The sequence below is a fragment of the Bos indicus genome, chromosome 26 (assembly GCF_029378745.1).
Source record: "Bos indicus isolate NIAB-ARS_2022 breed Sahiwal x Tharparkar chromosome 26, NIAB-ARS_B.indTharparkar_mat_pri_1.0, whole genome shotgun sequence".
NCBI classification, from domain to species: Eukaryota; Metazoa; Chordata; class Mammalia; order Artiodactyla; family Bovidae; genus Bos; species Bos indicus.
This window is the reverse complement of record NC_091785.1, coordinates 21,047,447-21,073,101: the sequence shown is the minus strand read 5'-3', so window position 1 is coordinate 21,073,101 and position 25,655 is coordinate 21,047,447. Positions and strand designations below refer to the sequence as shown.

At 40.9% G+C, this 25,655-nt stretch overlaps 1 protein-coding gene and 1 non-coding gene across 5 annotated transcripts; both read left to right on the top strand.

Moving 5' to 3' along the window:
• Positions 1-1,194: 1,194 nt before the first annotated feature.
• Positions 1,195-25,655, top strand: CWF19L1 (CWF19 like cell cycle control factor 1). 4 transcript variants are annotated; one of them, XM_070780646.1, is made up of 15 exons: positions 1,216-1,433; positions 3,841-3,925; positions 5,798-5,876; positions 6,277-6,410; positions 6,541-6,642; positions 8,076-8,290; positions 10,148-10,266; positions 11,597-11,681; positions 13,798-13,938; positions 15,817-15,931; positions 16,628-16,707; positions 20,432-20,641; positions 21,919-22,038; positions 22,434-22,531; positions 25,219-25,655. In XM_070780646.1, the coding sequence occupies exons 6-15, from the start codon at positions 8,201-8,203 to the stop codon at positions 25,364-25,366; spliced, it is 1,206 nt and encodes a 401-aa protein (XP_070636747.1). In that variant the 5' UTR covers positions 1,216-1,433; positions 3,841-3,925; positions 5,798-5,876; positions 6,277-6,410; positions 6,541-6,642; positions 8,076-8,200; the 3' UTR covers positions 25,367-25,655. The 4 variants fall into 4 exon arrangements, with proteins under 4 accessions (XP_019808604.2, XP_070636748.1, XP_070636747.1 ...); XM_019953045.2 differs by lacking the exon at positions 6,277-6,410 and having other exon boundaries at positions 1,195-1,315; XM_070780647.1 differs by lacking the exon at positions 6,277-6,410 and having other exon boundaries at positions 1,196-1,315; positions 5,814-5,876.
• On the top strand, positions 21,580-21,727 carry LOC139180061 (small nucleolar RNA SNORA12). Its single transcript, XR_011564405.1, has one exon. It is a non-coding gene; the product is annotated as a small nucleolar RNA SNORA12 (small nucleolar RNA).

Here is a 25,655-nt window from a genome sequence, read left to right as displayed (position 1 = left end):
CTAAGATCATGGCATCTGGTCCCATCACTTCATGGGAAATAGATGGGGAAACAGTGGAAACAGTGTCAGACTTTATTTTTTGGGCTCCAAAATCACTGTAGATAGTGACTGCAGCCATGAAATTAAAAGACGCTTGCTATGCTATGCTATGCTAAGTCACTTCAGTCGTGTCCGACTCTGTGCGACCCCATAGACGGCAGCCCACTAGGCTCCCCCATCCCTGGGATTCTCCAGGCAAGAACACTGGAATGGGTTGCCATTTCCTTCTCCAATGCATGAAAGTGAAAAGTGAAAGTGAAGTCGCTCAGTCCTGTCCGACTCTTAACGACCCCATGGATTGCAGCCTAACAGGCTCCTCCGTCCGTGGGATTTTCCAAGCAAGAGTACTGGAGTGGGGTGCCATTGCTTGGAAAAAAAGTTATGACCAACCTAGATAGCATATTGAAAAGCAGAGACATTACTTTGCCAACAAAGGTCCGTCTAGTCAAGGCTATGGTTTTTCCAGTGGTCATGTATGGATGTGAGAATTGGATTGTGAAGAAAGCTGAGCGCTTAAGAATTGATGCTTTTGAACTGCGGTGTTGGAGAAGACTCTTGAGAGTCCCTTGGACTGCAAAGAGATCCAACCAGTCTATTCTAAAGGAGATCAGCCCTGGGTGTTCTTTGGAAGGAATGATGCTAAAGCTGAAACTCCAGTACTTTGGCCACCTCATGCGAAGAGTTGACTCATTGGAAAAGACTCTGATGCTGGGAGGGATTGGGGGCAGGAGGAGAAGGGGATGACAGAGGATGAGATGGCTGATGGCATCACCGACTCGATGGACGTGAGTCTCACTGAACTCCGGGAGTTGGTGATGGACAGGGAAGCCTGGCGTGCTGCGATTCATGGGGTCACAAAGAGTCGGACACGACTGAGCGACTGAACTGAACTGAACAGAAAACTTATAAAAAGCATGTGTGCAGGGAGTCTGTCTTGCCTACCAGAGTGACATGGTTAGGTTGGGGTCAACATTGAGCTTTCTAGCAGCTCACTAATTTCAATTGCCGCCAAATACAAAAATTACAGTCGGAATGTTTTCCTTCGTTACCTCTTCTACGCTCCTTTTGCGGTTCCTCCGCGAGGCGAAACCATCTGGGAGAGAACTTTGTCCCTCGGCGCTCTCTGTAGGTTAATGAGTTTTCATTGGTTGGGCGGGCTGTCGTCTTATCTCTGTGCGGCCGGGTTTTCCGGAGTCGCGTGGGTTCGCAATTCCAGCTTTGCTTGGTCGGTCCAACCCAGGTTGTTAACGCAGATGGCTCAGAAACCGCTGCGCCTGTAAGTGAACCTGAGTCCGAAGCCTATGTGTCTCTGTGTGTTTGTGTCTGCTGGAGAGGGTTTTTCTAAAGACGTGAAGAAAGGAGGAAAGCCCGGGGTGGAAGCCCGGAGCCTGCTGGTGAGCTCATATCGCGTCTTTGCCTGGCCACGGCAAGCAGGCCTCTTCTCCCGATTGTTTTCGCTTCTGAAGCGGGAGACTATTGTCTACAGTCGCAGAGAGAAGAGGAAGCTGTCAGAGTCAGGTCTTCATGTTAGGCCTTCCTGGCCTCTGATATATATCAATTTCCCCTTCGTTTCTCCTTGCAGTATATTTATTAGCCAAAAATTGTAGGCATGGGCCCACTTATAGGTCCTGGGCAGGGTTCGACTGAAGAGAGAGAGAGAGGACCTTTGCCCTTGCGCGTTTTTTCAGGGGGGTGGTGCGGAGAGGCCTTCCATTCATCCATTCATTCATCAGCATTGATTGAACAGTTGTAGTGTACCAGGCACTGGTGCTAGGCGTTGCACAGATGGAATTCCTGCCCTAATGGATCTTATAGTTTAGGGGAACAAATATTAATCAGGAAACCAGATAAATGTTAAATTATGGTCCTGGTAAATGTCAGGAGGAAAAGGTTCACGGTTCTGGGAGGATTTATATAGGATATTTGGGTTAATGTGAGGAATCAAGGAAGTGAGGATTGAACTTTGATTAATAGTCTTTTTTTTTGTCTTTATTCCAAAAAAGTCACTAGAATGTTTACGAACACCTTGACATGATCAAATTTTCATTTTGGAAAGCGATTCTGGCTGCAGTGTGAAAAAAAAAATTGGAGCCAAAGTAGAAGACAGCTAGGACTAGGTAAATGAAGAAGAAAAGTGCAGAAATTCAAGGTCTGTTAAAGAGAGGACATCAACACGGCTTGGAGATGTTTGGTTATGAGTGCAAAGAAGTCAGCATAGTCTGGATCCTAGATTTCTGTTTTTCTTCAGTAGGATTGGAAACCGTGGCAAAGGGCCCAGATGAGGAGATGATGAGTTTTGAGGTGTCTTATGATGTACAGACTGGACAGTGGCTGTCCCCCAAACAATGGTAATTCCATGTGACAACTGCTATGAAAGAGGAAGTGCAGGGTCCTTTGGGAGCACTAGGAATTGGTGATTGATAGGGACTGGAGGGCTTCCTAGAAGAGGTGGTGCTCCGAAGATAAATGAACATGCCAAATAATTTATTACAGAGTTTGCTCTGAAAAGCTATTTGGGTTTCTAAAGTTTTGAGAAGAGGACTTTCTGAGCTGGTCAGGAAGGCTTTAGAGATGTGCTTGGCCTTGAAAGATGGGAAATCTTTTAGATTCAAGATGGGTAGAGTGGGACTGTTAGGAGATGTCACCACCCCAAGGGAATGGCAGAGACAGAGAGAGTGATCAGATTGACAGTAGAGAAGGTTTCTGTTTTGGAACTTGGAGAAAGCATTGGGGAAAGAGATCAGGGACTTGTGAAAAGCTGTCATCTCTCTGGCTGTGGAGTTGTCTTAATGTTTTTGAGGAAAGAACATTAAACTGTTGGCTTTATGTAGGATGGACAGGAAGAAGGGAAGGTATTAGAGAAAATGTAAGTATATTCCCTATGTTGTAGCCAATACCAGATTCATTATATTTGTCTCTGATTCTGCCTCTTCAGTAACTACAGGACTCTCAGTTGCTCTGCCTCATAATTGTCCTGAGGCAGAGAATATAAAGAAAATTCCTCTTCTTTGTATTCCTTGACATGTCCTCAGCATAGTACTTGGCACACTGCACTTAGCAAAGCATACTGTAGGTGCTCAGTGTGTGTTTGTTGAATGGATGCCTGAAATCCTGTGCTAAGATAGTGGCAGTGGAAATGGAAGCTACAAGAGGATCACAAAAGATACTTGTAAAAGGAATTGAAGAGACTTGATGACTGCATGGGGGATTTTTGCCTCTTCGTAATCCAATTGGCAGTAACTGCTGCTGCTGCTGCTAAGTCGCTTCAGTCATGTCGGACTCTGTGCGACCCCATAGACGGCAGCCCACTAGGCTTCTGTGTCCCTGGGATTCTCCAGGCAAGAACACTGGAGTGGGTTGCCATTTCCTTCTCCAATGCATGAAAGTGAAAAGTCAAAGTGAAGTCGCTCAGTCATGTCCGACTCTTAGGGGCCCCATGGACTGGAGCCCACCAGGCTCCTCTGTTGATGGGATTTTACAGGCAAGAGTACTGGAGTGGGGTGCCATTGCCTTCTCCGATTGGCAGTAGACTTATGTACAAAACTTGGCAAGTGAGAAGAAACTGGTTCAATTTTGGAGGAAATGATAAGCTAAATTTTAGATATGGTGAAGATAACTGGTGAGACCTTCAGGTGGAGCCGCCCAGCAGTCACTAATAGTTCACATGCCTTGAACCCCTCAGGTAACCTCAGAGAGACTGGAACACAAATCTCCCTGATCCAGGAAGACTAGTATATATACCAAACCTGGCAGGCCCATTTGTGTATCCTGAACTGCTTTAACATTTATTATTATTTGCAGCTTGGCATGTGGAGATGTCGAAGGAAAGTTTGATGCTTTATTCAATAGAGTTCGAGCAATTCAGAAGAAAAGTGGAAACTTTGATGTAAGATGTTTCTTTCTACTGCATTTAAAAATTTGATTGTTGTAATCAAACATATTAAAGTTTGGGCTTCTTTATACATTTCTGAAACACCTACTCTCTTGTTAGACTGAGTTTCTTTTGTGAGCATGGAAATTTAGTAGCTGAAGAGTGGTATGGGAAAGGGGATGATGTGTTTACTGTAGACTTTTTTATACTCTTGAATTTGAGTTTTATTACTTTATTACTTTACACAAAACTGAAAACAGACTAGCAAAACCTCCCTTCAGTTCAGTTCAGTCGCTCAGTAGTGTCCGACTCTTTGTGACCCCATGAACTGCAGCACGCCAGGCCTCCCTGTCTATCACCAACCCCTGGAGACTACCCAAACTCATGTCCATTGAGTCGGTGATGCTATCCAACCATCTCATCCTCTGTCATCCCCTTCTCCTCCTGCCTTCAATCTTTTCCCAGCATCAGGGTCTTTTCAAATGAGTCAGCTCTTTGCATCAAATGGCCGAAGTACTGGAGTTTCAGCTTCAACGTCAGTCCTTCCAATGAATACCCAGGACTGATCTCCTTTAGGATGGACTGGTTGGATCTCCTTGCAGTCCAAGGGACTCTCAAGAGTCTCTTTTCCCACACCACAGTTCAGAAGCATCAATTCTTTGGCGCTCAGCTTTCTTTATAGTCCAACTCTCACATCCATACATGACTACTGGAAAAACCTCCCTTAGTGATTCTGATTACTGGGTTTGGGAAGCACAGATCTATTTCATGGGTATATGGTGTGGATGAAGTCAGACAATATATGTGCAAATGCTTCACAAACTAAAGAGCCCTGATTGTTATGTATTGTTGACTGCTGCTGCTGCTGCTGCTGCTAAGTCTCTCAGTCGTGTCCCACTCTGTGCGACCCCACAGACGGCAGCCCACCAGGCTCCGCTGTCCCTGGGATTCTCCAGGCAAGAACACTGGAGTGGGTTGCCATTTCCTTCTCCAATGCATGAAAGTGAAAAGTGAAAGGGAAGTCGCTCAGTTGTGTCCGACTCTTAGCAACCCCATGGACTGCAGCCCACTAGACTTCTCCATCCATGGAATTTTCCAGGCAAGAAGAGTACTGGAGTGGGGTGCCATTGCCTTCTCCAGTATTGTTGACTACTGGACTCTAAATTCTTAAGAGTACAGAAGAGTATTCTAGGTATGGGAATTATTTGTTCATTGGGCTAAAGGTTGAGTAAGACAACAAGCAGAAAATGTGTCCTTTATTTCCTATATCTCTCAGGGTACCTAATACCAGAGAGATACCTAAGTTTTGTATTTCACAGATTCTTCAAGGTTGATTTCTCCATTTTTTTCCCTGACCCTCTCATCCCCTTCACCAGCTTGTATTTGACAGCTAGAGAGCCAAAATTCAGTAATTGGTAGACTCAGAGTAACTACTACAATTGTTAAAGAATTATGTTTAGAAATTCTATAAATTAAGAAAAAATTTGGTTGCTGCTGCTGCTGCTAAGTCACTTCAGTCGTGTCCGACTCTGTGCAACCCCATAGACAGCAGCCCACTAGGCTCCCCCATCCCTGGGATTCTCCAGGCAAGAACACTGGAGTGGGTTGCCATTTCCTTCTCCAGTGCATGAAAGTGAAAAGTGAAAGTGAAGTCGTTCAGGTGTGCCTTACTCTTCGTGACCCCATGGACTGAAGCCTACCAGGCTCCTCTGTCCATGGGATTTTCCAGGCAAGAGTACTGGAGTGGGTTGCCATTGCCTTCTCTGAAAATTTGGTTAGAGATAATTAAATAGGACAGTTAGCCAAATAATGTTACTGTCAATTAATTATGTACTATTTGATAGTTTTTTAAAAAAATCTCATATCTGTTTAAAAAACTCATTTTAGCTGCTGTTGTGTGTAGGAAATTTCTTTGGCTCCACTCCAGATGCTGAATGGGAAGAATATAAAACTGGCGTCAAGAAAGGTATGAACTTACTTTTCTTTTTAATATTTTATTTATTTGGCTTTGCCCGGTTTTAGTTGCAGCGTGTGGGATCTAGTTCCCCAACCAGGCATTGAACCCAGGCCCTCTGCTTTGGGAGTGTGGAGTCTTGGCTACTGGACCACCAGGGAAGTCCCCAGAACTTATTTTTAACATGATTTCTAACAAAGTTTTAAGGCTCCCTGGTTCTTGCCAAGTTGTGTTTTACATATTAGTGATTTAAAAGTTTGCCTTTGAGTTTTGCATTGATCTGGGAAGAATGTCTATGCATCTGAATGTTCACATTTTTAATTTGGTTGGATTTAGTTCCAGGAAAAGAATTCTCTTCTCAGTAGGAAAGAATTGAATAATGCAACTGTATGTGTTCTTTCCTTTTTTTCAGTTTTGATGTTTTTTTTATGAAGCTCTTTTGGGTCTGCTTTCCTAACTACATTGACCATTCCTTCCAAGATGTGATAAGCCTAGTGATACCATTTGATAATCAAGCCACAGGTTGGCTGTAGGATGTCCTCTGTGGTGAGCATGTTCCACGTGGAGGATTGCAGGCTCTACCTTCACTATGGATGTTTTTCCTATGGGGAAGCAGTTCTCAGGTCCCCAGGCAGATCTGCTAACTAGCCAGTGTCATGTCTGTTTCTCTTACTAGCTCCTATTCAGACATATGTGCTGGGTGCCAATAACCAAGAAACAGTGAAATATTTCCAAGATGTTGATGGGTGTGAATTAGCTGAAAACATTACTTATCTGGGTAAGTGGATATTTTGTATGTTTGTAATGAACATAATGTGTCCCAGGAATTAGTCTTCCAGGAAATTTGTGGCTGGATTCATCTGCCATTACTGCCTGAGAGAATGGGGATGAGGGGCTTCTTTTCTAAAATCAATGTCCATATGTTTAAGACTATGTCATTTTTTCTCTGTTTCTGGTGTCTCACACCTCTCCCCAATCTCCTTGTACTCCCACAACCCAATATATACTGTTTCAGTCAACTAGAGGAGTAAACTGTTTGACTACAATGTTTGGAGTACCTAAAGTATAAAGTGTGTGTGTGTGTTTTTTTTAACTCCATGTATGTGTCTCACTGTGTAACATTACTAGATACATACAGCTTATTTGTTAATTAGACTCCTAATTCCTATAGCTCTAGGTTTCACTGAGGTTTTAAAAAACTCAAGTTTTTAATGCTGGTCCTTGGCTTTTTCACTACTTTCTTGTCCTTTTTCCAATTCAAGGTCCACTCTTCAATTCCAGGTTAAAGTTGTTCCTCTGCAACCCCCTGAAACTCTTATAGTGGGTCCTTTCAGTGTCTGGCTGTTTTTTTTGTTTTGTTTAAAAAAAAAAATGTCAAATTTTGTTTTCCTTCTTCCCCTGCTCCCCTCCTTCAACCACTACTGCTTCTTGCATCATTCAACTAAGTTTTTTCTAAAATGGCTCAACCACTCTTCACATTTCCTCTCTCTTGGTCTCTCTTTTCTTTAGAAAGCTTCCACATTTCCTTTGCTATAAATGCTCCTTTATAGTGTTATTTTTTTTTTTTTAATTAGTATGTGTGTTCTTTATTACTTCGTTATTCTTGTTAGTATATGTGTTCCATAATGAGTCAGTATGTGGAAAGAGCCATGTGAGACTCAGTAGATGAAAGGGGGGTGAAAGCTGATGGAACAAGGTTCTGGAGGCAACACAAAGGAAGAGAATCAAGGGCACAAGCCAGGAATAAATTGAGAAGATGGCAGAGTCTCTTAACTTTTCCTAAATAATTGCTCTTTCCTAATGTGTTCCTTCATTTGGAAGTGTCTGCCTTCATAAAGTGCACATCTGTTCTAGACTAGAGCTTACTCAAACCTGCAATTATTTTTTGTCTTCTCAGTGCCACTCTAGGTGTCTAGATTTCTTTTAGTCCCTATGGAGTCTCTAGAAGGCAGAAAGCCTTTTTCTTAATCAGTGCTTCCAAAGTTTTTTCAGTTGTGAGGCACCTAGAGCAGTCAGACTGTGGGCTCCAGCAGCTTCCACATAAGGACAGCTCTTGTGTACTGAACAGGAATACTGTTGTAGCTGTCCACCGTTGAGACCTGGGAGCCAGAAGTGGGCTTTAAGAGAGTTGGGGCATGAAAGAGATTCATCACCAGCGTGACATTTCCTTCTGCAGTTTGACTAAAACTTTTCCATTTTCTTTGAACCCAGGTCGTAAAGGTGTCTTCACTGGAAGTTCAGGACTACAGATTGTGTACCTCAGTGGGACAGAGTCCTTAAATGAGCCTGTCCCAGGTTACAGTTTCAGTCCCAAGGATGTGTCTTCCCTAAGGACAATGCTGTGTTCAACACCCCAGTTTAAGGGTGTTGATATCTTGCTCACATCCCCGTGGCCCAAGTATGTGGGGAACTTTGGGAATTCTTCTGTGAGTAGTGTTTGTTCAGTTGGAATTTCTAAAAGCAAATTGCAGTGGCTTAATTTGAGCTTTTTTTTTTTTTCTTTTTTTTGCTCTTTGAGTGTTTCAGTTCTTAGTTCCTTTCAGTAGAAACCTTGTGTGAATTTTTTGGGGGATACTTAAAGCCTATTGGCTGATGAAAACAAGTTGATCTTGTGAAAACACAGTTCACCAATGAAATTGCTGAAGTCTTAATTATAAATGAAAGCTTTTTAAGAATTGTAGTCTCTGCCTCAAGTATCCTTTCTTAGCCTTAAGATGTTTTGAGGAGTCACTAATATTCAGTGAAATATTCGTAGGTAGTGGCAGCTCTGCAGTTTTATTTATCCCTTTCCATTCCAGATTATATATTTTTGGCTATTAAAATATTTTAAAAGATGGAATCATTATGGGAGTGAAGATAGCGATCTAAAGTTGGGACACAGTATGTTGAAAACTTAGTAGTTCTTTGATGGGAAAGCTTTAATGTTGGAATGTATTGGACTGTGTCATTGGATTTGATCTAAATATTATTTATAAGAAGAAGATGTACACCAGGTTGGTGAGTGACGGCTATCATGGGGAGCTACTCTGGTGGAAAATAAGCCTAAGGAAGACCTTGAAAGATTGTCTGTGAGGGCAGAAAGCATCCACTGAGCTTCAGTGAAGGAAAATGTAAAGAGTAGGGAAAAAATATCAGTTCCTAGACGCAGAGTTATCAATGATGATCTAGAAAAGGGCATTGTAGACTACTGTCTGTCAGCTTCAGCACAATATGTCTGTGACCAAAAAGGCCAACAAAATACCAGGCAGTGTCAGGATATTGAATGTAGAAGGGCCACGCTCTTCCCCTTCCAAATATCCATGGTTATTCTGCCACTAGAACATAAGAGGCAGTAGATTCAGAGAAAGACTACTAAAGTGATGATGGGAGGAACAAGTGATACTCTATAAGGAAGAATGAAAAGGGTGCTAAAAAAAGTTTATAATTTTTGATTAAAGTTGACTTTGGTGAAAATGAATAATCACATATTTATAGGGGGAAAAACACCAGTCCCTAAGATACTAGCCTCAAGGCCAATTCCCTGTCCTTCAGCAGACAGCTGAAGGAGTCAAGCATAAGGCAAAAGGAAAGTGTTGCTTTACTTAGTGGAAAGTTAACTCTGATAATTTCTCTCTTACCAGTTCATACTTTTCTCTTAGAACTTCATTCTAAGAGAAAGTATGAACTGGTTTATGGGTGAGAGGTCACATAATTTGTTGTTAATGGAAGCTCTGGGAATAAGCCTAACTTTTGACAGACTGAACCAGGGGCATGATTGTATCCTTCTGCAAGCCATGCTTTCCTTGACTGAAGCAAAATAGAGGGTTGTATGCTTATGTGATGAAGTCCCTGAATGTTCTATGGCAAATATTCTGTGGATCCTAGGGGCCCTGAAAGCTAGCTTTTTGATTTTAATCTTCTGTAGTGATTGTTTATCAGAACTACAGGAGCACAGCAAAGCGAATTATAGACACACAGTCTGTGAGCTCCAGAGAGAAAATACTTACCTTCCCAAATGAGATTTTAATAAATCTTGTTTTGGGTGTTTGTATGGAGGAGTAACCTTCCTCCTTAACTTCTGGCTTCTAACTATTGTTCTTATTTCTGCATTTGTAATTAGCCCATTTTCCCCTTATGTGTTTGAGTTTCTCTGATTGCCATAGAGTAGAATTCATGATGCAAATTCTACTGCCACATTGTAGCCACATAAAAATTCCAAAGACATTTCAAAGTGTCTTGTTATATCTCTGCATTTCATGATAACTTGTAGATCTGTTAATGATGACTAAATTTCTGTTTACTAGGGAGAAGTGGATACCAAAAAATGTGGCTCTGCTTTGATCTCCAGTCTTGCCACAGGCTTGAAACCAAGATATCATTTTGCTTCTTTGGAAAAGACCTATTATGAGAGGCTTCCATATCGGTGAGTAGCATTCCATTCTTTTTGGTTTTTTGAAGAATTTGCTTGGATTTTCTCTGTAAACTTCTCCCTTTCATTTCAGCCATATTACATCTTGGTTTCTTTTAGTTTCTCTGGCATGAAATAAGTGACTCTCAAACCATTCCACTTCTCTGAATTTGGTTTCCTAATTTGAAATACAAAGGATTTGCCAGTACAGAGCCCCTTGTAGGCTTAAGTGTCTGACATCACAGTGCTGTTTAATCATCATAGCTTGATGTATAGCAAGTCCTGTTTTGATCAGGTTAAACAGTGCTCCTTGTATAGTCTTAAACTCAGGGTAATTACATAAGAAACATTTCAAGTTAGGAATCAAAAACTTGTATCAATTTTTTTTCTTCTTTTTTTCAGTATAGGTTGGAGGTGGAGTTTTTAAAGGATATATTGCAGAAAAAATAAAACCAGTGTTTTATAAGTTATAGAGTTAAGTAAAATTTATTGTGAATGATTGTCACTGTAAAGGGCGTGGATAATCCCTAAACAATTTGTACTTTTTTTTTTATTCAAAAGCAATATATGTGTTGAAAGTTCAAAAAATATAGGTGAGCAAAAGAAGAATATAACCTGCTCTTTCCCTGTAAATCCCACAGCCTAAGGTATAAACATAGATATTACAGATTTTTGTTTTATATCTCCATATATGCCTTCTGGAAAAACCTCTTCTTCTCTGAAACCATACACTAAAAAAGGTTATTGGAACAAGCCACTCAAAGGCAGCTCAACCTTTAAGGATGCAAATATGTATTTCTCTGAAGAACATACACCAGTGGCCAATAGGTGCATGAAAAGATGCTCTCACATTATTAGCCATTAGGGTATTCTATTATATTGTTACACAAAAGAAGAGAGAATAGTATAATGGACCCTCCTGAACCCATAACCTACATTAGCAATTATTAACATTTTGCCAGTTGCCCAACTCTTTTAAAATCAAAGAGTTTTTTGTGCTTTTCAGATTCGTGATCTCATTTTTCCCTAACGGCAGCCCTGGGAAGTAGGCATGATTATTCTACTGAATGGATGGGTAACATCTGAGATATTACTGGTGGTGATGTAGTGATGGACTTAGGCCTGTGCTCTCTTCATGGACCCTTGGAGTCTATATATCTCATAATTGCAGATCAAAAGTAAAGTTTGTTGTTGGGAATTCATTGGCAGTCTAGTGGTTAGGCCTCAGTGCTTTCATTGCTGGGTTCGCTCCCTAGTCAGGGAAGTAAGAATGAGCAAGCCTCGAGCCACGGCCAAAAAAAAGTAAAGTTTGTTGATAACCTATTATCTTTCAAATATATTACAGAAATCACATTGTTCTACAGGAAAATGCACAGCATGCCACCAGGTTTATAGCTCTGGCAAATGTTGGAAATCCAGAAAAGAAAAAGGTAAATGTTGAGTGTTTGGTGATTGGTTAGCATTCATTGTCTGTCTGATAAATGTTCCTCTTGCCCAGTTTAGGATTCAGATCTTCTCTTCTTCCCAACTGTAATGTCCCAGTACTTTAGCAACTTTACTCTTTGTAGTAATATGGTAATGAAAGGTCAGTTTCCTTGGGTCCTTTGTAGGATATTTTAGGGAAGGGTTTGGGAAAATAGGCCCAGTGGAACAAAGGCAGATTTTCAAATGAGTTATGTTCCTTTCTTCCCACATCCATGTGGTTGTTTCCATGGGTATTTTTCAAGGGTTTGACATCAGGTGGTACTATAGCAACTTCATTTAGCCTAAATAATAAAATCTTCCCAAGGATTTACCTAAGCTCTCCTTGGCTTTGGGCAGTCTTAGTGATACCTGGAATTGGCTTTATACGAGAAAACTGTGCAAGTGAATGAAAGAGAATATACCAGAAAAGTATATATATTGGTTTTCTTACTTCCTTGAGAGCATTTCTGATTCTTTAAGGCCAAAAGCCAGGATATTGTGGATTGGGACAGCTAAAGATTAGAACAATAAGTCAAGTGGGAAAACAGATAAATTATCTGAAGATTTTCTCACTTTAATAGGCCATGAACAGTGTACATGCAAAAGATAAGCAAATACCTGTTTTGTTTTTTCCATAATAGCTCAAACTTTGGGGCCCAGGGCATTCTTAGCAAGTTTTGATTTGTAATTTCTTTTTTATTAACAACTTATCTGCCTTTCCTCCCTTCTTCCTTTCTTCCTTTTTTTAAACTGCCCTTTTAAGACTGAGTATCACTTACAGTATTTATAGTCTGTTGTTTTACTTTTAGGGACCTGTTAGCCTTAGCCCTAAGCAACGCATACTTCACTCAGAATATGCGCATTTTGAAATCGGCAAGTATTATTAAATTATCTCAAAATTTTGTTACAGTTTATACCCCCACCGGCAGTGTATGAGACTGTTTTCTGTCTACATTCTCAATGGGTAGTGTCAAGTTTTTATTGACATTTTTGCCATCCTGACAGAAGAAGGTTGTGTGTCAGTGTTAATCAGTTGTATTTCCCTGATAAGTAGTGAGGTTAAGCATCTATTCATATCTCAAATAAAGTTTTCAATATTTGTGCTGTCCGTCCAAGATTCTAGATATTTATATATTTAGTTCCTTGCTACTAATCCCTAAGAAAATTTATCTGCATAAATAGCAGAAATTGTATAAAATCAAAGGAAAACACTAAGTTGTTTTTCATTGGAAAAAAACAAGGGCAGTACAGTGACTATTGACAAAGTACACAAATGTCAGGGAATGTTTAACAGGATTCCTATGTGCTGTTTCTCATAAATCCCGTTCCTCATCAGTTTCTGTTGCCAGAAACAGGTGGAAGGGCACACCGCTCCCAGGACTGAGGACATAGGATGAGACAGGCTTGAATCTCCTTCAGTAAACATTCTCCTTACGACAAAACTGCTTAGTCTCGATCCTCTTTCTTGAGATATGGATTGTCTCCTGACCTTGTGACCATTATTAATCCCTTGTTCCCTTGGAACTAGATTGCTGTACATTTGGTTTTCTGATCTTTATCATTGTCGAAAGAAATTTCTTGTACAACAGCCTATATATACTCACCAAAAGATCATTAAAGCACCTTTGCTCCATCAGAGCTTGGGTCCCCGTGTCTGTCTTTCTTTCTCTCTCTCTCCCTCCTTCCCTCCAGCTCTCTCTTTCACTTTTTTATCATCGACTCTGGACCACCAGGTTCCAGTCCTTTAAAGGACTACAACACGTAAAGATAAAGGACTGAGAGACAAAAGCAATTTGTCTTCAAGGGTTATGGAGCAAATCCCTCTAGGCCTTGTAGTGCTAGTTGTTTTATGTAAGGGCTGGGCTTTAATTAGTTGCTTGTTACTTTATCAGCCCGTGGTTAGCCCTTGCGAAGATCACCGAAATGGCATTGTTATGGATTCTCTGAACTACAGATAGGCTGGTTGCTGCTGTTTAGTTTTACTCAGTTTCTGAAGATTTTTGTGGGATTTTACATCCAGGAGGTTGGTTATATTTGCATAAATAGTATGCAAATAATAATATTGTTATTCTTTTTCCAAAGTATCTTTATGCATTCAGTATTGTTCCTATGAAACTAATGGATGCAGCAGAACTGGTAAAACAGCCGCCAGATGTCACTGAAAACCCGTACAGAAAATCTGGGAAGGAAGCGTCCACAGGAAAGCAAACTCCTGCCCCTGAGGTGGGTTCTGATTGAGAGGTGACATTTTCTGGGCATGATTACCCATTATAGGTGTCTTTTCCCTGGTTATAGTTTAGTTCATTAGGCAAGTTTAATCCCTAGAACCTTAATCTCTTTTTTTTCTCCTTTGGGAAATTGTGGTGGTGATTAGAAAGCTTTAGTAGATTTCCAGTAGGATCAATGTGTGTGTGTACATTTAATTGTAGTTTGGGGTTAACCGTTTTATATTTTAAGTCTTTCATTGTCTAAAGTTGGTTCGAATATTGGGGTTACACATATAAAGTCTTTCCTGTCTAAAGTTAATTCCCTGTTCCTAACTTTTCAGGCAAGGATCCAAGTGCTTGGTAGCAATGTAATTTGTTATTTTATAATGAGTGGTAGGTCAGGAAGCAACAGTTAGAACTGGTCATGGAACAGCAAACTGGTTCCAAATCAGGAAAGGAGTATGTCAAGGCTGTATGTTGTCACCCTGCTTATTTAACTTATATGCAGAGTATATCATGAGAAACAGTGGGCTGGATGAAGCATAAGCCGGAATCAAGATTGCCAGGAGAAATATCAGTAACTTCAGATATGCAGATGACACCACCCTTATGGCAGAAAGTGAAGAGGAACTAAAAAGCCTCTTGTTGAAAGTGAAAGAGGAGAGTGAAAAAGTTGGCTTAAAACTCAACATTCAGGAAACTAAGATCATGGCATCTGGTCCCATCCCTTCATGGCAAGTTGATGGGGAAACAGTGGAAACAGTGACAGACTTTATTTTTGGGGGGCTTCAAAATCACTGCAGATGGTGACTGCAGCCATGAAATTAAAAGATGCTTGGTCCTTGGAAGAAAAGTTATGACCAACCTAGACAGCATATTAAAAAGCAGAGACATTTCTTTGCCAACAGAGGTCCATCTAGTCAAAACTGTGGTTTTTCCAGTAGTCATGCCATGTATGGATGTGAGAGTTGGACTATAGAGAAGGCCAAGTACAGAAGAATTGATGCTTTTGAACTGGTGTTGGAGAAGACTCTTGAGAGTCCCTTGGACAGCAAGGAGATCAACCAGTCCATCCTAAAGGAAATCAGTCCTGAATATTCATTGGAAGGACTGATGCTGAAGCTGAAACTCCAATACTTTGGCCACCTGATGCGAAGAACTGACGCATTTGAAAACATCCCGATGCTGGGAAAGATTGAAGGCAGGAGGAGAAGGGGACAACAGAGGATGAGATGGTTAGATGGCATCACCGACTCAATGAACATGAGTTTGAGTAAACTCTGGGAGTTGGTGATGGACAGGGAGGCCTGGTGTGCTGCAGTCCATGGGGTCGCAAAGAGTCGGACACGACTGAGCGACTGGAACTGAATTGAACTGAATGAGTGGTAGTAGGTCAATAAGATTTACTCTGAAGAGATTTCTTAATAGCAGACTTTTCTGAAATTCATTTTCTCTTCACTCAAGCAAGGAATGTCAAGTTCCCTTACTAGTATGAATGGTCTGCTTTCTTAGACCTTCTTAATGAGCAGCCTTTTATTTTTCTAAATTAAAACTCAGTTACAGTCGTTTGATCTGTGAAATTGTAAGACTACTACAGCCCTACTGAGAGAGGGAAAGGGATTTGGGCGGGATCATGCTATTGTGTTTTAGGCAAGAATTGCTGTATAACTTACATTTTAATTTGCTTTTCCAAAGGGATGAATTTGGTAGCTTAGTTATATAAGTGTTGAGAGGTGTGACTGAGTCCAGGCATCAGGACTGGCAAACTATTTTGCTTCTCTAGATTAGGCAGAAAGGGCTGGGAGGAAGGTAGCAATGTTCCCTTGTGTGTGATGGTTGGCTACTTGCTTAAAGGTTAGTTTAATAACATTTACTCTTCTATTGGCTGTTCCAGGAAGAATCAGCCTGCCAGTTTTTCTTTGATTTAAATGAAAAGCAGGGAAGGAAGCGTTCATCTACAGGCAGAGACAGCAAGTCTTCTCCTCACCCAAAACAGCCTCGCAAACCTCGTAAGTACCTTGGCTCCAGAGGTCTCTTCTGTGGGCAATAATGGTTATTTTGGGTCTTGTTTGGGAAGCAGCATTGCTCAAAGGGCCTCTTCTGGCAGAAGATCAATAATAAAAACAAAAGGATGCAAAGATGGTCTGACTTTGATGCTGTCTGAGGCTATTTCTGTAAGAACTATGGAAAAAGTTCCTTTCCTTCATGTCTGTAAAACAGAAGGTTAAGAGCCTACAAAACCAGTGCAGGTTTATAAAATAATAATCAAAATGTTAGCAAAGATAGCTGTTAATACATTGAGATCTTCTTTTCCACCCACTTGTTTCAAAGATGAAGAAGTTGACTTTGTAACTCCTGGCGTCATGTGACTAGCTGGTGGCATGACTGGAACTAGAAATGGGGCTCCAGACACCCAGTTGAATGTTCTCTTATTGCAGTCAATTGCCAGTTACATGCTATGGCTATCACTTGTAGATCCCCTACCTGTGGACTGGTTACCAATTCAGAACGTCTGTAGACATTTAGTTTCATTAATAATGGCGATGGGGGCGGGGGTCATAGTGGGAGCACAGCAGACCCGCTGTGGCAGTAGTGTGTAACACAGTCTTTGCAGGACACAAAGATCAGACAAGGCCGTGTTCTGTCGGTGGTTATGTGCTGTAGTGCTTGGACCGTGGTAACATTTGTCTTTCTCCCGCGTGAAGCTCAGCCTCCAGGACCCTGCTGGTTTTGCCTTGCCAGCCCTGAAGTGGAAAAGCATTTGGTGGTCAACATTGGCACACATGTGAGTTACTTCCATGAACCTCTTGCAGAGAGGAAGACACCTGTTTCTTTTCTGTTGACTTTATGGAGTCATGGTTTACATATAAAATTTACCCACTTTAAGTGTGCAATTCAGTGACTTTTAGTAAGCTTACTGATTGTACAACCATCACATAATACAGTTTTAGAACATGTTCATCACTTCAGTAAGAGTCCTCATGCCCATTTCCAGTTAATCCCCACACCCACCCTCAGTTCCAGGAAACCACTCGTCTACTTTGTCCGTCTGGATATTTCGTATAAATGGAATTGTACATCTTTGCGTCTGGCTCCTTTTACTTAGCATAATATTCTTCTTCTTCATGTTGTAGCCTGTATCAGTTTTCTATTCCTCCTTGTCAAATGGTATTCCATTGTATGGATAGACTACATTTTTTCTGTTTATTCACTAAGTGGACATTGAGTTGTTTCCCCTTTATCGCTATTAGTGAACATTTGCATACATGTCTTTGTGTGAACATATGTTTTTTCTCTTGGATAGCCCTAACCTAAGAAGTGGAGTTGTTTGTAATTTTATGTTTACCTTTTTAAGAAACTGCCAAACTATTTTTCAAAACAGCTGCACCATCTTGTTTTCCCACCAGCAATGTATGAGGGTTCTTGTTTTTCTACGTCCTCCCCAACATTTGATATTGTCTATCTTGACCGTGGCAACTATAGCAGTTCTCTTGTGGTTTAGTAGAATCAGTTTCACAAGATTCCTCCTTCTTTCCCTCCTCTCTGACAAACAGGTATGGCTTTCCTAGGGTGATGCTTTTATGAAATTCTTGAACTTTATATGTTTTTATTCCATACTATTTGGGGATGATGATTTGCTTTTTTGAATTACCATTTGAAACAATGATTTTCTTTGTCCCTGAAAAGGAGTCCTCTGTTGCCTATACACTCATATTCGGCTAAAAATGTTAATATTCTTTTTTTGTATCTTCAGATTTTAAAACTTGAGTTTATTAATTTTTATCTATAGTAACTATGTAGTGTTGGGAACTGATTTACACTAATTATAAAAGACGAAAGTGATAAGTTCTCAGTTTTGCCTAGTAGTAGAGGATATAGCTTCCTAATGACAGGAAGACTCACATCCACATTTCTGGTCTGGGTATCTGGGAAACCAAGATGATAATTATAAGATTGCTGGGTAAGCAATCAGACTGTGACAACTGGATGATCTTGAGAAGGATTTTATTCAGGCTATGAAAAGTTCTGATGGAATACATGTATCTCACTGTAAAGTCATCCTATTTCAGACTTCCCAAATGCTTTTCCTTGGGCATGACTTGCTTAGATATTATATTAAATAATACTCATTTTTGACCCTCATTCTTCTGGGATCCATACAGACCATTATCCTTCTTTTTCATTCACTTAGAGTGAAAAGAAGCTTAATTTTCAGAGTTACAGTTGCACCCTAGTCACCCATACTAGAAATAGCTATTTTCCAAGGCTCCTGAGGATAATATATACAGATCATTTCGTAGTGTGTGATGCTTTTGTAGGCAGATACTTTCATCCATTTTTCATTGATTTATTCTGATTTTGTTTCCTGGGGATGACCTTTTTTTCCTCAGCTTATCCTGATAATGAGGGTCTTTTACTGGGGTATGAGCCTAGGGGAATTTCAAGGAAAACTCTGTGCTTCTCATCTTGACCTGAAGTTAGAGGGGCAAAAAGCATATCAGATTTTGATTGTGGACAGATAGGAGGTCACCTGATGATTTTGGCTTACCTACCAATTGGTACTTAGCTACCAAAGCTACTTGATTGGTAGCTTACCTACCAATCAAGTTTACCCTTACCTGCACTGTCCTTTGTTGGTAGAAATCTCTTGCAAATGTCTGGTGACCTGTGGGTATCTGGCTGAGGACTTGGAGTCCCGTCTCTGCAACTACTCCTTTTGATCCCCTTGGCTTTTTTCTTTTTTCTTTTTTCCCCTGGCTTTTCTCTGTCATTGCCATGCCTTCCCAGAGAAGGAAATGGCAACCCACTCCAGTATTCTTGCCTAGAGAATCCTGTGGACGGAGGAGCCTGGTGGGCTGCTGTCCATAGGGTCACACAGAGCAATTTCACATGCATGTGTGCCTTGGAGAAGGAAATGGCAACCCACTACAGTATTCTTGCCTGGAGAATCCCAGGGACAGAGGAGCCTAGTGGGCTGCCGTCTATGAGGCTGTACAGAGTCGGACATGACTGAAGTGACTTAGCAGCAGCAGCAACAGCCATGCCTTCTTCAAGGGGTATACATAGAAGTATGCTAATGACCCATAGGTTTAAGTTGGTAAAAGCAGTTGCAGGCTGCTAAGAGTCCAGAATAAGTACTGCAAAATCCATGCATTTATGGGAGAAATACTCATTCAGGTCCTACTTACATAGATAAAATTAGAGATGAATTCAAGTACAGCACAGATTAGAAGTTGAGAGTTTGAAAAGTAGGGAAGAGACTGGGCAAGTTTGAAACGTCACAAAAACTAGAAGGTACTGCCTTAGGGGTGCTGTTTAGTCTAGACTAGAAGCCTTCAGTAGCTTCAAGGCACATCACAATATAAAAACTGCCATTTATGGCAGCAACCCTCTGACATAAAGGCTAGAAAATGTAATTTTCTAGAGTAACCTTTTAAAACAAACACAATCACATTGGTTACTGTACTTTTTTTTTTTTTTTTTTACTGTTTTAGTGCTTATGAGGTTTTGATGAACTTTAGTCATCTGGAATATTAACTCTGTCGATGTGTTCAGTCCTCTGTGCCAAGGAGAGCAAGGATGATAATGCTTTAGTTTGTTGCTGTTACCTATCTTGTCTTTCTGTTGGGCTTTCTCAGGGTAGATGAAAAATAAATGACTCTTTCGTTCAGTCTTAACTTTGAAGGCACCACACTAAAAGTATACTTCGGATTGTTTTTCTAAAGCTCTGGTACCTTCATTTGCCTGGCCCGTTCTCTGCTCTCTTCCCTTCAAAGTATGTCTGAGTGGCAGAGCAGTCTTGTGTGTTTGGGTTTTGACAGAAATACTTTTAGTTGCTGTTTAGCTGTCCACAGCCATTGCTGGGAACCGTAGTTTTCTTTGGATGTACCTGAGTTTGAAGTTTCTTCTTCTTCCTTCTCCATTAGGTTATGTTTGCTTTCATTTTGTAAAGGTCAGTCAGCAGCTGAAGGCTGTAGGGACATTGGTGATGATGATGATAATCATATCATCTTAGCCTTTTTCGTGAACCCAGGAAGTATATTTAGGAGTGGAATTAGGTGTCACTGTAGGGGAAGTAGTTCATTTGAAATCAGAAGTGGTTCTTTGAAATCAGAAGTGGTATCTTCCTGTGGGTTGAGTGATAGTCACTGGAAAATTGTTAAATTGTTTCAAGTTTGGAGCCTGGGAGGAAAAACCAAGTTTGTTGTTCTAGTCTCCTTCAGCTCTGGTGTGTTTGTAGCCAAAAGCCAGGCTGTGTGCTGCTCATTTTTCCCCAGTTCATTTGATAGTTGCATAGAAATTTGTTGGATCTAACCTCATTCTTTAGCGGGTACTTGACAACAATGTTGTCATAACCTCTAAAATCAGATTTTTTTTTAGGAGAAGTTCTGCCGGTAGCCTCTGGCGCACTTGCCCCACACCCTAGCAGCTCACACTTAGTAGAGGCTTTTCACCGAAGAATCACACATGCAGGACTGAAGTCTCACTTCTGTGTGCTTCCTGTTCAGTGCTACCTTGCCCTGGCCAAAGGAGGCTTATCTGATGACCATGTCCTCATTCTGCCCATTGGACACTACCAGTCAGTGGTGGAGCTTTCAGCAGAGGTGGTAGAAGAGGTGGAGAAGTACAAGGCTACATTGAGGAGGTTCTTTAGGAGTCGAGGCAAACGCTGTGTTCTATTTGAGAGGAATTATAAAAGCCATCACCTGCAGCTACAGGTATGTGATCTCTGTCCAAGAGCTTGGAAGGGCCTGGATATTGATAAATATTTAAATAATGTTAATTTTTTTGAAGTATAGTTGACTGACAATATTGTATTAGTTTCAGATGTACAGCAAAGTGATTCAGTTCTTGTATATATATATAAAATATCATTTTCTATTTATAGGTTGTTACAAGATATTGAATATAATTCCCTCTACTAGGTTCACCTATTATGCTGCTGCAAATGGCAACAGTTCATCATTTTTCGTATTCCATCGTGTGTATATACAACATGTTCTTAAGGCAGCCGTCTGTTGATGGACACTTGGGTTGTACTGTAAATTGGTGCAGCCGTTATGGAAAACAGTATAGAGGTTTCTCAGAAAACTAAAGATAGATCCTATGATCCAGCAGTCTCAGTCCTGGGTATATATCCAGGAAAGACGAAAACCTTTAATTCAAAAAGATGCATGCACCCCAGTTTTCATAGCAGCACTATTACAACAGCTAAGACTTAGAAACAATCCAAGTGCCCATCAACAAATGTTAATTTTAATAAATATTTAAGTGTTTGATTCTAATATAAGATTAAGTATTTGAATAGTTGACTTAATACTTTAAAAAATTTAGTATGAACTTTCATATTAATATTTAAATAATATTCATCTAAAAGGTTATAGTTTCTGGTGATAACTCCAGGGACTTCCAGGGAAGTGCATAGTCAGCACAACTGAATAGCACAGGTAGTAAGTGCCTTGTTGAGAAAAGAAATGGATAGTTCAGGAAAGTCCCAGGAAAGATTTGGGCCTTGACAGATAAGAGTTTGGAAAGAGAGTGGCTATTTTGTGTGAAGCTTAGCATGAGTGACAGTTCACAGGTAGGAAGCAGTCTCAGGTCTTGCCCAGGGCTTCCAGCTCAGAAATTCAGAGACTGTTATGGGTAATTTGAATGTCATTGTGGTGGTTTTCTTTCTGGCACATTTGTTAAGTTTTCAAATGGGCCTGACTCTGCCACATATATTATATAGGAGCTGGAAAAGGCTTGATGACAAAGAGATCTCTTTCTAGCCTTTTCTGCATCAGAGATGGCCTCCCACATGTGAAAGGCTGTCTCATAAGTTTAAGTCCTTACAGACAGGATGACATAGACCTGTCTGGCCTGAGGAAAATGTCTGCTGAGGGGTGTTCCTCCACCCCTGTGATGAATTTGCTACATCTCAGAGACTGTGCGGGAGGCACAACCTCTCTGAGACCTGCACAAAGAATTTTTCCTGTCTCCCCCCCACCCCTAGGTTATTCCTGTGCCACTCAGCAGCTGTGCTACTGATGACATTAAAGACGCCTTCATCACTCAGGCACAGGAACAGCAGATAGAGCTCCTGGAAATCCCAGAGCACTCAGACATCAAGCAGGTAAAACAGGAGAGGAAGGTGATATTCCAGGAGAAGTATTGGGTTTCTAGCCTATAGAGCCTGAGGTACTCAGAGGCATTCAACAAATGTTAAATAGGCAGGTGACAATTTGGTGCTTGAGCATGTGACTAGAGATGAAGATTATATTATAGCAGTTCCTTAGTGCTTTCCTGGGAAGGGCAAGAAATCAGAAATTTCCTAAGGCAGGAACTTAGGAAGGTAGGTGCCACTGGGAGGATCGTTGTAATATCTGCCAGTGTCTTTTTAAACTTTTGTTGTATTAAAGTTCTTATACTTCTAAATTCTTTGCCAAATTAAAGCTCTTAAGAGATGGGCTGGGATTTTCAATGTTTAAAGTTAAATTACATGTCCTCATATGACTCTGTTTACTGTAGATTGCACAGCCAGGAGCAGCATATTTTTATGTTGAACTTGACACAGGAGAGAAACTTTTCCACAGAATTAAAAAGAATTTTCCTTTGCAGTTTGGAAGGTTTGTATATTTTTCTTATTTTAAATGTGTTTTCACTAGACGTACTCTGGATAAAGTAGTGGGCTGCATGACGAGTTAAATAAAAAGCCAAACAAGAAATAGTCCTTGCCCTAAGGAGCAAATAGTCTTAGGGCAAGTCAGATACTTAACGTATATGACAGTAATGTAATGTAGAATGTGGAAAGTACCATAAAAAAGTTTTGAGGAACAATGTACTTTAGAAATCCAGAGAAGGGAGAGCCATTTCTGCTTGATGGAAGGCATCATGAAAGGGCTGAAGTTGAGCCTGAGAGGGAGATTTAGAGGGTAAACCTGGTGCCTGGGCATTCTAGCCCAAGGGAGGAAAATGCTACTATGAACATGTGCTCTGTGCCAGGCACTGTGCCAAGAACTTTCCATGCATTGCCTCATTTAATCTTCCAAACTCTGTGTGGTAGGTACTGTCATCCCAGTTTACCAGTCTGGAGAATGAGACTCTGGAGGAGTGCCCAGTAGAACTTTGCATGATGATAGACATATTCTATAAATCTACACTGTCCTACACAGTAATCCCCAGCCCCATTACTGGTGATTACCGAGCACTTGAAATGTGGCTAATGTGACTGAGAAACTCAATTTTTAATTTCATTTAATTAATTATGATTAAATTTAAATATATTAGGCTACTGCCTTCATTGGGTTTCCCAGGTGGCTCAGTGGTAAAGAATCTGCCTATGCAGGAGTTGCAGGAGACGTGGGTTTGATCTCCTGGAGGAGGAAAAGGCAACCCACTCCAGTATTCTTGCCTGGGAAATCCCATGGACGTAAGAGTCTGGTGGACTACAGTCCATGAGGTTGCAAAGAGCTGGACATGACCAAGCATGCTGGTGGCTTTAGTAGTGGACAGTGTGGCTCTAGAGTGGTGAGGTAGCTTGTCCATGGTCACAGTGACCTGGCCTGCTGGACCCCAAAATTGAGGTCTTAACTCAGTACTCTGAAGTGTCCTAAAGATTTGGATGAGGCTTCATTTCTGTTCCTCACATCATGGAGAACATGACTGTACGACTGTACAGGGAGTGGTATAAATTAGGCAGAGACTGAAGGCAGGAGTTTGCTGGCAAGAAGAGATTATGGAGGGTAGTTGGAAAAATGTGCAGGACAGATTATCTGGTGCTGGTGTCTGTGTTTTGCAGTGGTTTTTTTTCCCTAGTTAGAACTGAGCTTTGAGTCAACTCTGAACCATTTTTGGGCCAATTTGGAAAGCCTCTAAGAGACTGCCACCAGTAGACAAGTCTAGTAAATGTAGTTGTCTACATTTTCAAAGCAGATAATAAATGAGAAAAAGTGTATTAGGAGCTTCAGACATCTGACATTATCTTTTGTGTTGTTGATTCAGCAGCAGACACAGGTTTAGATACTGAGGGCACATGTATGTAAGCTTACAGAGGAGAGATTCTTTGAATGATTTTATGCTCTTGATATTTGGTTGTATTTTCAACACTGAGTATTTTTCAGAGTAGTAACTTACAGGTGATAGTGAAAGTGTTAGTCACTCAGTCATGTTCGACTCTTTGCCACCCTATGGACTGTAGCCTGCCAGGTTCCTCTGTCTGGGATTTTCCAGGCAAGAATATTGGAGTGGGTTGCCATTTCCTTCTCCAGGGGATCTTCGCAACCCAGGGATCAAACCTGCGTCTCCAGTGTCTCCTGCATTAGCAGGCAGATTTTTTACCATCTGAACCACCAGGGAACATAGCATTTTATAATTAACAAAATACTTGAGAAGACATCTTTTTTTTCCTGCTGTACAAGAAGGATGGGTCTATCTTCATTCTACAGATGAAGAGGTAGTCTCATAGTCTGCCCAGAGAATAAGAACTTGAGCTTAGGTCCTTTGACTTTTAGAAGATTCTGTGATTTGTTTTTAGCCTTTCTATTTACTGTAGCTTCAAAGTGGAAAATGAACCAAACAAATGTACAAATAGGGTTATTTCTAATATATCAAAATAAGTAAAAATAGAAAGCAGTGGCATTTAGAAGATAGCTTGTGTGAGAGGTGATTTTGTTGACATTGAGCATGTGGTATTGTGCCTGTATAGACTTGAGGGCACTAAAAAAAGGCAGAAAGTCAGATCAGGGTATGATACTAGGTGCCTGACTTTTCACCGTGCCCTCAGCCCATTAATGGCCTGAGATAACGAAACTAGAGTCTAAGGCAGGATGTAATTACAACTAGTTTGGTGCTTTGATTGTGTTATCTTCATACATTAGAAAACCCTTATTTTGCATGTCATAGGCGAGGAAATCAAGACACAGAGATGAAGTAATCTGTTCTTAGACAGCAAACGGCAGAGCTAGGAATGGAATCCAGTCTCGTCTCTTTCTGATTGCAGGGCCTGCCGTCTTTCTACTATGTCATGTTGATTCTCTAGGTAGCAGTAACGTAGTTCCAGGTTGTTCAGAGGAGTAAATGGAATTTGAGGAGTTAGGGAAGAGCTAAGACCTGGGCTGGTCACTTTAAAACAGATGTGATTTTGATAGATAGAATGGCAGAGATAGCCCTCAGGGAAGAGAACATGGTGTGAGCAAAGTTAGAGGAATTTGCATGCCTTTTTTGGGTGATGCTGAGCAGAGCTCTCTGGCTGGAGAGGAATCGAAGGTTTTGGACGGATATTGTCCATTTTGACTTCTCTGTCCTCTTTTTGCAGGGAGGTCCTGGCTAGTGAAGCTATCCTTAATATTCCTGACAAGTCTGACTGGAGGAAGTGTCAGATGAGTAAGGAAGAGGAGGAGACTCTGGCTCGCCGCTTCCGGAAAGACTTTGAGCCCTTTGACTTCACCGTGGATGATGATTGAGTAGAGGGAAAAAGCACTTGATGAACTTCACAGGGTATAATAGCAGCCTGCTTTTTAGGAAACAACAGTCTCCCATGGGGACTGTTTTCCTGCCTCTTTTTGTGTATTCCCATGGAACCTGCCTGTAGCAAGAGGCCTAAGATTGAATATTTTTTGGGAAAAGTCATATTTTAGGATGAAGATCTTATGTTAAAAGCATATCTGTCATCCAGTTCCAAGTAGAGGTTATGTTTGTCAACATTTTCAAAAATATTTAAACTATATAAAATCCAAATGCTTTTTCATGGTT

What these genes read in the sequence shown, in the direction of transcription:
- CWF19L1 (XM_019953045.2), top strand. Translation starts at nt 1,293, where the DNA reads ATGGCTCAGAAACCGCTGCGCCT. An exon ending in TAAAACTGGCGTCAAGAAAG is followed by an intron (nt 5,877 to 6,540) that starts GTATGAACTTAC and finishes TTCTCTTACTAG; the next exon opens with CTCCTATTCAGACATATGTG. An exon ending in GCCATCACCTGCAGCTACAG is followed by an intron (nt 20,642 to 21,918) that starts GTATGTGATCTC and finishes CCCCACCCCTAG; the next exon opens with GTTATTCCTGTGCCACTCAG.